Below are 15,808 nucleotides of genomic sequence, written 5' to 3' on the forward strand. Positions count from 1 at the left end.
GATTTTTATATCTATCTGATCATTATCATCATGCATATCAAGGATTTAGGCCTAGCATGGCCTCTTAAACAATGACTTCTAAGTCATCGTTTAAGAGGATGTCCTGGTTTTCTTTTTCCTAATGGCTTGCACTTTAAAGTTTGTTTGTAATCTTTCTGTTTTCATTCTTTGAACGTGTTCCATCCATTTATGTTTTAATTTTTTCTGTTACTGGTTCTTGGTTTAATTCTTTCATAATTTCTTCATTTCTTTTGTGATCAAAGAATATACTTTGCAGTTTTTCTCATAAACTTCATTTCTGCTGTTATTAATCTTCGTTTGTCTTTTTGTTTTATTGTCCAGATTTCGCTTCCATACATTAAGACTGGTAGGGCTAATGTATTGTATACTTTTAGTCTGGTTTGTTTTTGAACTAGGTTTGGTTTAAATATAGAGTTAATTACACCTGTTATTTTTAAATATTTTGCAATTTTTACGTTTATATCTTTTTCATTTTCATATGTGATCATACATCCTAGATAGTTAAATGAATTCACCTGTTCTAAGATCTTGTTATCTATTACTATTTTAGTTCTTGCTGGATCTTGTCCTTTAAAGGCCATAGTTTTTGATTTTTCCGTTGATATTATCATATCATAATCTTTGGATATCTCATTTAGATCTAAAATAGCTTTCTGTAAGTTATCTTCAGAATTTGTAATTATTATTTGGTCGTCAGCAAAGAGGAAAGTGTTTAAGTTTACTGTAGGAAAAGTTTAATTCCTTGATGTAAATTTTTATTCCATTTTATTATTATTTCATTTAAGTAGATATTAAAAAGAGTTGCTGAGAAGTGACATCCCTGTCGGACCCGGGACCCCTTGGTTTATTTCTCTCGTGTATGACAGCTCGTGATTTAATCTTATTTATATTTGATTATTTTCATATATACTTGCGATAGCTTTTAGGATATTATTTGGTATTTGTCTTTCTTTTAATATGTTAAATAATATGTTTCTTTTAACTTTGTCAAATACTTTTTCAAAGTCAATAAATGCAATATGGGTTTCTAAAATGTATTCTCTTCTTTTCTCTATTATTAATTTTAGGCAAAAGGCCGGCTCTATGCATGATCGTCCTTTTACTATATCCATTCCATACTTCTAAAATAAAGTTTTCGGAATATTTCATTAGGTTTGCTATTTAAGATTCTGCTATACATTTTATAACAGGAATTTAGTATACTGATACCTCTATAGTTTTTAGGGTCATCTCTATTACCTTTTAAAGATAGGAATCACAGTTGCTTTTTTCCATTCTATTGGGGGATGCCAGTTGAATAAATTTTATTTAAAAATAATAAGAGTCTTTCTTTGAATCTTGTTCTTGCGTATTTATATAGTTCTGAACCTAGCTTATCTTCTCCAGGTGATTTTCCGTTTCTTGTTTTCTTTCAGGCTGATTTCTAATTCTTCTTTATTTATTTCCTTTTCATTTTCATATCAATCTAAGGTGAAATTTTTCTGTGATAAATTAAAGTAAAAGCACATCATATTAGGTAAAATTATTCGCAAAATAGAATAGTTGAGTTATATTAAGCCTGATAAAGCATATGTGCTTTCAAATCATTATTTCAAATACTGCTGATAAAGCATCTGCATGTTTTTAAGGAGTGTAGAGAACTGGTTGAATTTTCTAATCTGATGCCTGATCCTCACCTTTTCATGGGATACCTCATTAGTAGGTATCTACCTGGATACTGAACAGATAAGGATGGGTTCAACTTGGATTTAGCTGACCAAATTGTATCCTGTATTTGCTTAAACCAAAATACAGTGATGGTATTAAAAAATGAAATATCATGTTGGCTGGGACATTGCCTGGTTAGGCAGTGCCTCTGCTAATTTCTTCAGGAAACCAGGACAAACAGTGGAATGTTAGCTACTTGAATATATGAGGGTGGTGCCATCTATGGTTGAGGCCGAGAACTTTTCAGAAAGTTCTTGGCCTCGACCATAGATGGCAACACTATCGGCAATTTTTTTTTTTCTAAGTTGGTACATCTGTCATAAGCGTCCATGTGAAATTACAAGTCATTCTATCAAGTAGTTTGTTTTATGAAGCTGTCTGAAGCAAAAGTGTTGACATTATCCCTAGAAATGGATAAAATTGAGTATTGTGCAGTTATAAAATTCTTTGTAAAAGAAGGTTTAATGCCAAAAGAAATTCATTCAAAGTTCATAAAAGTTTATGGGCACTCTTCTCCTTCATTTTTGACAATTAAGAAATGGGCTGCTGAGTTTAAACGTTGCCATACCAGCCTTGAAGATGATCACATGAAGGACGTCCAAAAAGTGTAACAACGCCAGAAATCACTGATCAAGTACACGATATGGTATTGGATGACTGGCAAGTTAAAGTGCATGAAATTGCTAAGACTATAGGCATTTCAAAAGAACGTGTAGGATATGTTTTGCATGAAGAATTGCATATGAAAAAGCTTTGCGCAAGGTAGGTGCCGTGCTTGCTCACAGCAGATTTAAAATGCACTCACATGAAAATCTCTGAACAGTGCTCGGAGCATTTTAGCAAGAATAAAACTGATTTTGTGCATCAATTTATTACTATGGATGAGATTTGGATTCACCATTACACACCAGAGTCCAAACAACAGTCCAAACAGTGGACAGAAGCCAGTTGTTCAGCGCCGAAGAAGAAGACAAAGTTGGTTCCATCAGCAGGAAAGGTCATGGCATCGGTGTTTTGGGATGCTAAAAGCATTTTGTTTATTAATTATCTTGAAAAGGATAAAACAATAACTGGGGAATATTATTACGATCTTTTAACCAGACTAGACAAAAAAATTCGTGAGAAAAGACCCGGTTTGCAGAAGAAAAAAAATCATCTTTCATCAGAACAATGCATCTGCCCACAAAATTGTTTTGGCACAGGGAAAATTAAGGGATTGCACTATGAATTGTGGAACATCCACCCTATTCCCCAGATTTGGCTCCCTCTGATTTCTATCTCTTCCCAAAACTAAAACTCTTCCTTGCTGGTCAGCATTTTTCTTCGAATCAAGAGGTGATTGCAGCTATAGAGGGGGTATTTTGCAGATCTTACTGAGAACCACTACAGGGACGGGATAATGACGCTGGAGCATCGCTGGAATAAATGTCTTAGTCTTAAGGGAGATTATGTTGAAAAATAAAAATAATTTTAAAATTATGAATTCGTTTTTTCATTATTAGGCTGAGAACTTTTCAGACCCTCGTATACACAAAGTTGCAAAATTAAGCACTATCAATATAAGAAGTATATTGATGTGCAAAGAAATGGAAAATAGACAAAATCAGATGAGATTCTTCTAAATAACAAATACAATCTGTTATATTCAGCAAAACGATATCATAGAAATAAAGGAATGGCTATAGTATTCAATACTAAACACAAAGTTGAATGAAGAATTCTTGAATGGCAAGCAATATCAAGTAGAGTGATGCAGGTGAACAAAAAATGAGAAATTGAACATTCAGACTCACTTATGCGTATGGTATCAAAGAAGATTCTTCTAAGAAAGAAACAAGCAGAGGAATTTTTTGGGTGATTAGAAAAGCTCCTAGCAAGGTAAATCAGCATGTACTCTAGAGGATACTGAGAAAAATGTATGAAAGCAAAGCAGTGTGTAAAAGAAGCTAAGCCAAAGTCATAGATTAGTGAATATTTAGAATTATGGTCATAACAACTAAGACTATGAAGCTAGTGTATTGTGTCTTCCAAGTTTCTTGTAGGGGGGGTTCGTGCAACCTTCTTCATCTTGAAGAACCCTGAGCTGTTCAGGGTTCTTCAAGATGGGATTTGAACACAGGTCTTTTTAGCCAAAGAGCATCATCAGTACTGACTGAACTACCGACATTCTGAAAGTCATGGGAAAACTTTGGTAAGAATGTAGAAGATATCATCACTGTCAGTAGAATCAGTAATGATAAAAGTAGTGAAAACTGAATATAAAGATATTCTAGTATCTGAAATTACTTTGAAAGATTGTTAAATGAATCAAGAGGTAACAGAACAGTGGTTGAAAATATTCAAAAGGAATGCAGTCAGGCGTATATATCGATAATTGAGGTAGATATGCCATTAAAAACCTGAAATGTGGAAAGGCAGCTGGAGTAGGCAGTGTTTGAGGATTGTGGAAGTTAGTTGACAGGTGGAAAAGAGGGGATGTGAATGTACTCATATAAAAAAATATAAATTATTCTACTGGGACTGAGTGGATAGAACCTCTCATTTACAACCAGCAAGCTATGGGTCAAAATCTCACTCTGGCACAAATAAAATTGCTTTATGAAATCAATTCTCACTACAGAGAACTTGTAGGGATCATTGGAATAGTTTGTTATAATAGATAATTTGTTATGCTGAATTTATTTTCAAATAATATTATACTTATGAGGCTCTGATCAGGACTTTTAATTTGTTATAATGAAAGAGTTTGTTATAACAGTGTTTGCTATAATGACCGACTATATTATTTATTGTAATGCTTATTCATACCCTGTGATGATAAAGTACATGAAATGCAGATTCTGTTTAGAATATCAACAGTATTACAGAAATTTTGAATTTACACTGCTCAGGTAAACAGACTGTTAGAAAACTTGTTAAAAGCCTGATTAGAGTTAAGTAACTAGCCATGTAATTCTAATATTTTAAATTTTTAATAAATAATTGATTAAATGATTAATGAATGTTTTGTGATATAATTACTTTCCATTTTTAGCGCACTTGTGTTTTTAAATTTCTGGCTGCTGTGACAATAAATATGAATCCACAAGAACTCTGCCTTCACCTTCCTACTATATTGTTGCCTATGTGTCGTGAAGTTTCAGATAATTCTTCCAGTGCAGGTAAATTTTGTTTTGTGTAAATAACGAGCAAAGAGGTGTACTTGCCTGATCAATCTTATTTTGTAATATGATCCACCTATAGTTATTTTTATTACTCATCCATCAATAGAACTGTGATTTGCAGATAAAATGTTTTATCTGCAAATCACAATTTTATGTTTTCATTGTTGTAATATGTTCTATCTATGTCTGTATATCGATATATATTTTTATTTATTTATTTTTACTGTTTATTGATTTAATTCTATCATTATTTCTTCATTTCTATGTTGACAGAATAGCACACATGTTTTCTGTTTTAAGTCATAAGAATGATGCAGCACTTTGAAAAAATCAACTGTTTGGGATGAAGACCTTTATAAAGGCTTCCTATATATAACTCAGTGATCCTTAACATGTTAGTCTAAAGCTGTCATGGACAACTAATTGGCTTCTTAGAAACCTATATAATGCTATGACTGGAAAGTTAGTTCTCTCTGCATAGTCTGCAGAGAGAACCTTTCTTACAGAATGAAAAAAAAAAAAAAAACCTCAATTATTTAGGAGGAAAAAAACCCTGCCACTTCTGGATGAAATTACTTAACTCACCTTTTGTTAAAAAGCCCTTATAAAAGTTCCTCATGTCATAGAGGCGATTTCAATTCAGTTAAAGGTATTATCATTATTGGCTGAATTATTGGAAGCACTTTTCTTATTAATGTATTGCAACTGGATGAAATAAAGGAAACAATCATTATTTATATATATCGTTATGTGTGTATATATATATATAAAATGTCATTTCTTGAGGCATGACTTGCACTTCGGTTATGTTTATCATCTGTCGAACTGTGTATGGATTTTGCTAAAATTTGGTGTAGGACATTCTACTAAATTTTACCTCTCAGTTTCTAATAAATTTAGTTTAATCCTTTATCCAAGTGTGAGCAAACAAAGTTTGCACCTGAAAGTATCTTCAGGACTGGGGTGAGGTGGTACAACACCAGGGCGACTCCTTGCAAAGGTGGAGCAAGTTACCAACACTCCTAACTTAGTATCTCCCATAATGCAAAACACATCTCCTTGCGGATATGTCTAATGTTATGCATTAAGGGAAGGGCCACTATCCAGACTAGTTTCAACCTTTATTGAGGTCTCTTCAGTGGGAGCCAGGCCCAAGCGGAGATACCAGCCAGAAGTATTAGCAAGGTCATCTCTACCTATAGGAGTTGCCAAATGGTGTGCCACCTTTTTAATAAATTACTCTGGATTTAGAGAAAGATGTTAAAAGGTTATTTTTCACTTGGTTAGAATATAATAAATTTAGTTTAATCCTTTATCCAAGTGTGAGCAAACAAAGTTTGCACCTGAAAGTATCTTCAGGACTGGGGTGAGGTAGTACAACACCAGGGCGACTCCTTGCAAATGTGGAGCAATGCATAACATTAGACATATCCGCAAGGAGATGTGCTTTGCATTATGGGAGATACTGAGTTAGGAGTGTTGGTAGCTTGCTCCACCTTTGCAAGGAGTCACCCTGGTGTTGTACCACCTCACCCCAGTCCTGAAGATACTTTCAGGTGCAAACTTTGTTTGCTCACACTTGGATAAAGGATTAAACTAAATTTATTATATTCTAACCAAGTGAAAAATAACCTTTCAACCTCTCAGTTTCTGTTTTGGTTTCAGATTGTATAATATTTAGTGATAATACTGCAACCTCTTCTCCCATCCATTTTAATGTTAGTGATATAGTTAACTTCATGTTAATGATATAGTTACCTCTTATGATACAAATCTCTGCATTGTAATAAATTTACTCACTTTAACAAAATACCCAAATACCTTAAGCCCTGCGTCATCAATGCTGTGTAGAAGAAAATTCACTGTAACAAACACTGCTATAGTGAGAGACAACTATATTAAGCTTATCCAGTGTTAATGAACTCTCTAATACTTTGGTCTGCAAGTTTTAAAGGAAAAGAATAAGAAGAAGCCTAGATCTTAATAAAGTAATCATTTGTTGTAAATGTGATGAGCCCTCCACCCCTTATGTGTTTTCCTTGTATTTTGTGATTGATATCTGTATTAGCATTTTTGTGCAATTTCATTCCCTCCTCATTTATGCTTTTTTTTATGAATGTGATTATCATTATTTACTGAAATATAATTAGTTTTTTTTTTTTTTTATATGTATATATGCACTACTGCATTTCATTCAATTTCATCAATGTATCTGTCTTAGTACACAACTGCTTAGGTGGTTGAGCACTAAGACATACGTTGTTTATGTATCTTTAAAACACTAACTTGATGAGGTCTTCATAGAAAAGACATGCTGTTTCATAGGTGAATATAATGCATTCAAAGAAAGAGTTGTGTCTATATTGGGATTCATGAACTTTACATTTTAATACAAGAGAACTTTGTGAGTTCATCAGAGTCTCTTCATCCGATTTAAGTGATCACAATTTAAGTTCAGACAGTGAAGTAAGACTTCAGTGCTTTCTTTAAATAAACGTTCAAATTTATAGTGACAAAGATGAAGTAAGCACATTTCAGACCAGGAATTAGGAATATTAATTCTGGAATTCTTAGTTCAAGAAAATCCTGTTATTTGTAAATCATTAGTTACACCATATTTGTGGTATTGTTCTTTGAGAAATACTTGTACCATAAGGTTTCTTCAATTCACACAAAAACACAAGGAAATAAGTAAATATCATCAGTGGCAATGTTAGATAATCACAATGTAGAACATGAACAGTGGATTGATTTGAAACACTGAGATATGCGTAATATTATACAAACAACAGTGCAAAGGTATAACTAAGGAAACATTGTATTATTAGTTATTAACTGTATTTTAAAAAAAAACACTCTTAATGATGTGCCATTAGAATAAGACTCCATATATTAGATAGCGAGAGGTGAAGTAAGACTTCAGCGCTTTCTTGAAACAGATGTTCAAATTTATAGTGACAATGATGAAGTAAGCACATTTCAGACTATAGAATATTGTGGTCTGTATCTGTGTCAGGCCAGATTTCCTATTGCTGATGTAAGAGTGGTGTTTTTATATTCTCTTTTCCACTAAGTGACTGTTTGTCCAAACCAAGAATGATAACAGTCTCAAGAAACTTGATAGATGCCAGAAAGAGCTAGAGAGGAGTGTTTATCTTTAGAAGATGGAAACTGTAATGATAATTTGTTGAAGGAATAAATGTAATCACAAAATTTTATTTCTTAAGAATTCTGGAAATTGGTTCTGTGATGCCAGCAGTGTATGGAATACAATACCAGAGTTGGTATAAAAAAAAAATCAGCTAATGCCTTTTTATTCCCGTATAGGGAGTAGGCGAGGCTGTTTACCCCTAACTAACTTTTGGAGACTGAGTGGGCTGTTCAATCTCCACTGGCAGCCAATCACAGATAGCTGGCCCAAGGCTATCACTAATTAAACGGCATGCAGTGAAGAGAGACGGCTCAACAAGTGCTGCCATCTCGTGGTCCCTAACACAATATATTTAATGCCTGAAATAATGTGGGTTCTGTGGTTGATTTTCTTGAGTTTACAGGAGAAAAAATCCACTTGCCCCTGCCAGAGATCGACTAACTCGGAAACTGGTCAAAAAAAGGCTTAGAAAAATTTCCACTAGTCGACGACTAGATTCAAAACAAAGTCTTCCTTTGTGCGGTCAAGCGCCGTGGTGTGCAAATGCTACATCCACTGAGCCACACAAGCTCCTAGAGTTGGTATATCATATATATATATATATATATATATATATATAAAATTAAATAAAACTTAATTTCTATAGAGATTAAGAGGACCTTAATCTCTATAGAATGGTTTTGACATTAATGGTCTTGAAAGCATAGGATGTGAGGTAGAAGTGACCAAGACAGGATATTTAGTGGGGTGTTACTATAAAGCAGGAAGCACAGAGGGTGGGGAGCAGGAGATGTTTAGACAGTTAAGCTTGGCAAGTGCAAGAAGAATGATTGTTATGGGAGATTTTAACTACAGTAGTATAAGCTAGGAAAAGGAAAATTCATGTAGTAATAAGGGGATGGAATTTCTAGAATTCTTGAGGGACAGATGTCTTAGGCAACATATAATAGAGGGAACAAGAGGTTCAAGAGTTTTGGATTTAGTCATATCAGAAGAGCTGGTAATAAGTGAGATGACATCTCTCTCACCAGTTGGAGAGAGTGACCATGTGGTTTTGACTTGGAAAATGAATAAACATGCAGGTGTATCAAAGAAAAGGGAACATATGTGGAATTATAAGGCTGGTGATTATAATAGTTTAAGTTTCAACTAGGGACAGTTCCATGGAGGGCAGAATTGGAAGGCGAGGATATCATTCGTGCTTGGGAAATTGTGAAAGGATATTATTAGCTGCAATAGTAAGCTGTATTCCACCAGTGAAGAAGTGGACACAATTTGGTGTAAAGTGCATGACAAACAATATCAAACAGGAACTGCAGTTGAAAAAGAGATCATGGAAGAGATATAAGGAGAGAGGTGGAGGGCAGATACATGAAGAATATAAGACACAGGCCAGGAGAGTGACCAGTATGGTGAGGAAGGCAAAACTGGAATATGAGGAGAGATTAGCACTAAGATCCAAAGAAAATCCTCGGGAATTTTTTAGCTGTATGGCCAGTAGGAGGAGAAATGATTGTGGAAGAATTACATTGTGGGATAAAAATGGGAATAGAGTGACTGATGCAGAGGACATAGTGGAGTTGTTCAATGAGCACTTTATTGGAGTATTTCATCCTGGAGAAGAAGATTTTAATACTAGAGGGACAGGACAGGTTCAGGATTTAGAGGCGCAAGAGGAGAGTGTGTTCCAAATACTGAGTACTCTGGATACCAGTAAAGGTGTGGGACTGGATGGTATTTCACCACAGGCTTTGAGAGAATGTGCTAAAGAACTGACAGTACTGTTGACCTGGCTCTTCAATAAAAGTCTGGCTGTGGGAAAGGCTCCCAAGGAATGGAAGGAAGGTAAGATAGTGCCGCTGCACAAGGGTGGTAGCAGACTGAAAGTGTCATTATAGGCTAGTTTGTGTGTCATCAGTAGTTGTTAAGGTCTTGGAGAAATTAGTGAGGGACTATATAGAGCGTTGGGCAGATGAGGGTAATGTTATTTGTGAGAATCAACATGGATTTGTTAAGGGACACTCTTGCTTTAGTAATATGATTGCCTTTTATAATAAAGTGACAACGGTTGATGAGGGAAAGGCATTTACTGCCATTTTTTAAGATTTTGCAAAGGCACGTGACAGGGTGCCACATGATGAGCTGATATTTAAGTTGCAGCACATGGGTTTAGATGTCGGGTTAGTCAACTGGATTCAGGATTAGCTGTCTGATAAGTATCAGAGAGTTGTGTATGGTGGGGCAATATCAAGGAGGCAAAAGGTTACAAGTGGTGTTCAGGGCTCAGTACTGGGACTTGTATTGTTCAACCTTTATATCATTGGCATTGTCAATGGATTGCAAGGGGATATTCAGTTGCTTGCGAATGATGTGAAGCTGGGAAGGATTATCAGTAATAGTGTAGATGTGGCATCCCTGCAAGAGGATTTGAATAAACTAGACAGATGGGCAAATGAAATGGAGGTGTCGGTTTAATGCCGCAAAATGTAAAGACTTGAAGTTTGGGAATCATCGGTGGGAGGATGCATACTCGATTGGAGGAGCTATACTGGAGGAAGTAGGGGAGAGAAGAGATCTGGGGGTGATGATTGATAGAAAACTGAAATTTAGGGAGCATATTACAAAGGTGGTGAAGGTAACCCAGAGGATTGCTGCAATACTGAGAAGGATGCTGACCTGCAGAGATAAAAGAGTTATCATTCCGTTGTATAAGACCCTGATCAGACCACACTTAGACTAATGTTCTCAGGTTTGGTCCCCAGGATTTGAATGGGATAAATTAACTGTGGAAAGGGTACAGAGGCGGATAACAAAAATAGTTTTAGAACCGTACAATGTCAGTTATGAGGATCGACTGAGGGTATGTGGACTGCAGAGTTTGGTGGATAGAAGAAGGAGAGGTGATATGATCGAGACTTTTAAACTGTTGAGAGGCAGTTACAGGGTAGACATTGGGGAGTTCTTTCGCTTGGTCGAACAGTGGGAAGGAGTGATGACAAGGGGCCATCCCTGGAAGTTACGAAAGGAGGCTGTGAGCAAGAAGGTGAGGAGGAGTAGTTTCTTTGCATGGAGGGTAGTTGAACCATGGATTGCATTGCCTGAGAGAGTGGTTAGAGCAGGAATGGTCAATGGGTTCAAGGAGTGGTATGATCAACTTTTTGTTTCCTAAAAACAACCTCCCACGATGAGTCTTTTGACTCCATGGAGGCCTGGATAATAATAATAATAATTTAACTGCTTATGTCTAAAACTAAATCTTATCATTTAAGTTAAAAATACTAAACTCATTAATTAAATTAAATGAACACAAGAAAAAAAAAAATATTGTTATCATGGAATACAGTAGTCGACCCCCTTATCTGCAGGTGATATGTTCCAACACCACTAGTGGATACCTGAAACTGCTGATAGTACCGAACTCTCTATATACTGTTTTTCCTATACATACATACCTATGATAAAGTTTAATTTATAAGTTAGGCATAGTAAGAGATTAACAACAATAACTAATAATAAAATAGAACAATTATAACAATATACTGTAATAAAAGTTATGTGAATGGAATCTTAGCAACCTCAGAATATGATTTTTTTTTCTTTTCCTTATGAAGTCTGGAACTTTTACTTTTTCACTTAAAGGAAGCACTTTATGGCTTCTCTTTGGCATATCTGAATTGCCAGCATCACTACTCATGCACTTTGGGGCCATTATTAAATATTATCTAATTTTATCTGCTTAAATTTACCATTATTATCTGCTGGACAAAAATTTATGATAAATAAAGATTCAAACTTAAACATTAGTTATTTGTATGTACTCTGAAAGGGTGTTGATGTATGGAGTGAATAAAAAGTTAAGTTTCATCATCATCATTATTTATTCATATATTTTCCATGGTTGCTGCAAGTGGTCCAGGAGTCTTGGTACCTTTAGACTGTTGGTTAGAGACATTAGCTTCATGCTACTAGCATACCTCTCTGGGACATCTTGTGTCTGAAGCACTGGCAATGTCCATAAGGATCTGTCAGCAGGATCAGAACTAACCAGGGCAGATGTGGCTACCTTTTACACAAATGGAAGCTGTCAGACCACCCTTATTTTGAATGACTGCCCAAGGTGCTAATTTCGTGGTAACCTCCACGTCATCTACACGGTGTTGGATGAGGCCCTGGATTGGCTTTCTGGACTAGACATTGACCTATAGCCACTTTCTATTCTTTTTGCCATAAGCATAAATAAATAAATAAATTCATGTATGAACAGGGAAATATATATAGAAAATTCATATAACAGTAACTCATGGGGACAAAGTCTGTTAGATAAAAGTGAACCAAGTTGCTCTTTTGTGCCAAATGGTAAATGTCAGATTGTTCATGAGGCTCAACTTCAAAAACGAAGTTTCCTTATGTATTGCCAAAACTTTTACACAAGAGTTTCTATGTTTCTTTTAATGATCTTTACTTTCTTCCTTCAAGAATGACAGTATTAGGAAGGTAATCTTGAAATGTGTATCCTAGTAGTGATTGAAGGTCATGTTGTCCATTCCAAAGCTATTGATGATAGTAACATATATATATATATTAATTATAAACTCATAGTACATATGGGAACCAATCATAAATATGACTTGACTGGTAATTTTATACGAATTTGGATATTTATGGTGATGAGATTGGATTTCCAGATATTAGTTAGGCTTTCATGGAAATGAAGAGTGTTGTGCTTTCTTTTTGCTGTTATGGTATCGATGTATTTATTTATTTTGTATGGAGTTTCCCTCCCCTTTCCTTTCCCCATCCCTTAGGATGGGTTGAGCCCTCTTAAAGAGGGATTAAATATGCATTTTTTTAGTACTCCATGAGTACTAAAAAAATAGTACTCCTTCACTGCCTCTTTAACTTCCTGTGTCCATCATAGAGTTCTGATATTTTTTTAAGTATGTATTGAAAGAGACCAGATAAAGGTTCATTGCATTGTGGACAGGGATCGAACCGAGGTCTCTCTTACCAAAGGGCTTCGTCTATACTGATTGAGCTACGAAGGCTCTAGTATCAGTGTAAAAAACAATTTAAAAATTAAGTGGGGCTCTTCTGGTCAGTTGCCTGTTTTTGCAGGAGGATAAAACTTTGCTACCTCTGCATTAACTCACCTGCATTTGAGAAGTTCTGATAAGGTTCTTCAATTTAGCCTGATATTTCCTTCTATTCTGTTCCTTAAGACTTGAATTTTACTTCTTTAACTGCCATCCTAATCTGTGTAATATAAAAACACTGGACTGGCATAATAAATGTTTGAAAAAAGTCTTATAAATGAAATTGCATGTGACTGCCTTGTATGATCTTACAAACTTTTTGTTTATTTTTTTTTATTCAGATCCTGCTTTAAAAAAATTAGCACAAGAAGTCCTTGACCTAATCCGTAGCACAGTTGGAGCAGAAGTTTTTATACAAGAGTTTGCAAATGTGCAAGGTTTCCTCACAAAGAAAAGAGCAAAGAGAAAACAAGAGAAGGCAGCAGAGGTAAAGTTTTATTAATATTTTTGTAATTAAAATTTAATTTATAACTCATGTGAAAAATATAAAATTACTGTATATAACAGTAAAGCTTAGAGAGAATGGAACTTCCCTCCATATAACCAACTGTCCAGCACTGTGCTGGCTTGCTTGTTTGCTACAGGTTTATTTTTTAGTTCTTTTTAATTTGTAGTCTTTTATTTTCTATTATTTGTTGTTTTATTTCAGCTATTTCATATTTCTATGCACATTTACTGGTTCCTTACCTTCTGCATTATATTTTCAATCTCAAACTATTTTTGACTCTATCATGAAGTTGAGTAATAAATAATTTAAAATTAGATAAAAATACATGAAGTTAACTCATTTGGAAGTTCTACAGTTACAGCATTCATTTTTACTTTAAAGAATATTCAAGTATGTATTCTGGTTAGTATTCTTTCTAAAAGAAATTTTACTGATCTTAAACTTTTAGTCTTATGGGTTGGTTATACAGGGGCAGCTCCATTCCCATTAAGCTTTGCTACCACACATTGATATCAAATAATTGAAGCTACATGAAATTAGATTACAGGTATTCAAAATAATAAAATTCCCATTTTCCCTTGCATGTGTTAGGCTCAATGTCCTCATAGCCAAGTAACTTGACTTCTTTGAAACCTAAGTAATGCTCTGATAAGGAGATTAATCGTAATATATTATGGCTTGTCAGTTGTGTGGGGCTCTTCTGGTCATTTGCCTGTTTTTGCAGGAGGATAAAACCCTGCTACCTCTGCATTAACTCACCTGCATTTGAGAAGTTCTGATATGGTTCTTCATGTCCTAGATAGGATTTGATCCCAGGTTTTTCTACCCAAAAACATTGTTGAAACCAGCTGAGCTACAAAGGCTAAAATATAAGTGTTAATTTAGGTAAAATATGTGTTAAATGTTTCATATCTGTATATTTATTTCTTTCCTTTATGTCTGCAGACATACAAGATCAAAATCCTTTTTTTTCCCCATGCATTTTGAGCCTAAGTGACTGCCTGTTTTTGGTATCTATATCTTCTTCTTCACCCATATGTAATGTAAACCAACCATTAGGGCACTACAAAAGTGACAGTCCTAACATACCCCCCTCTCTCTCTCTCTCTCTCTCTCTCTCTCTCTCTCTCTCTCTCTCTTCAGATGCTTCTGTCTTGGAATCTTCTTAACAAAGTGGAGAACAAAGAATTAGCCTGTTTTCTAATATTATCTATCCAGGTGACTCTAGATCATCCCTGGTTTCTTTTACCAGAATTCAAGCCTTCTAGTGCTAATTTAGGTAAGTTATCTCATTTAGCTGTGGCCTAGCCAGCAGAGCTGCTTCCAATGTATTTTAGTAATGATATTTTCTTGTTTTCTAGCAACAATGGAGCGAATTTTCCTTCTAGCCTTGGCATTTGTTACATGTACCATGTATGGTATCTTCAAACGTTTTCTGTAGCACTTCATCTTGAAGGCCAATAGTCTTTTCTCATCTTTCTTTAGTTCTCACATCCATATAGAAAGATAGAATTAGCAAGGGTATCAATGAGGTAGAGTCTTGTACTTAGCTGTATTTTATTGTCCTTCCAATGTGGCTGTATCTCTGAAGAGCAACATTTGCTTTAGCAATAAGTGCCTTTAATGTCCTGTTTAGACTGGCCATCTCTGTGTTGTATGCTTCCCAAGTAGGTGAATCTTTCTACTTCTTCGAATTTTTCATCATGAACTGAAATTTTCATTGGGTTATTACCTGAAGACATCATTTTTGATTTGTGAATGCTGATTTTTAATCCATAATCACTAAGTGCCTTAAAAACTGTTAATTCTTGTAACTGATGTTCATTCTCTGCTATTAGGACAGTGTTATAAGCTAATCTGAAATTACTGATTTTTTTTTTTTGCCACTAGCTGTAATTCCAATACCCAGTTTTTCAAGGCTAAGTTTATTATATATTCCAAATAAAAGTTAAAAAGCATTCGCAAAAGTATGCAACCTTGATGCACACCTCTTTTCATTTTGAAAGGTTTGCTGTAGTCGCCATTGATTTCTGGTAACATTTCTGATGAATAGTAAAGAGTTTTAATTAGGCATACTATTTTATTATCTATTCCATACTGGTTCAGTATTCTCCACAGTGCCTCATACCATACTGAATCGAAGGTCTTCTGTATATCTATAAAATTTGACAATACTTTATTATGTGGAATATATTTTTCTCCAGTATATTGTACTCCTATTTTA

At 34.8% G+C, this 15,808-nt stretch overlaps 1 protein-coding gene across 1 annotated transcript in view; it reads left to right on the forward strand.

Annotated features, from left to right (window-relative positions):
- Positions 1-15,808, forward strand: part of LOC150094892 (small subunit processome component 20 homolog) — a 468,852-nt gene that overhangs the window by 429,042 nt on the left and 24,002 nt on the right. The window contains exons 54-55 of the mRNA XM_090410975.1: positions 4,763-4,889; positions 13,418-13,563. Of these exons, the coding sequence (XP_090267101.1) occupies positions 4,763-4,889; positions 13,418-13,563 (273 nt within the window). The remainder of the gene's footprint in view (positions 1-4,762; positions 4,890-13,417; positions 13,564-15,808) is intronic.

The sequence above is a fragment of the Typopeltis vanoorti genome, chromosome 21 (assembly GCF_054136105.1).
Source record: "Typopeltis vanoorti isolate ZY-2024b chromosome 21, IOZ_Tvanoo_1.0, whole genome shotgun sequence".
Taxonomy (NCBI): domain Eukaryota; kingdom Metazoa; phylum Arthropoda; class Arachnida; order Uropygi; family Thelyphonidae; genus Typopeltis; species Typopeltis vanoorti.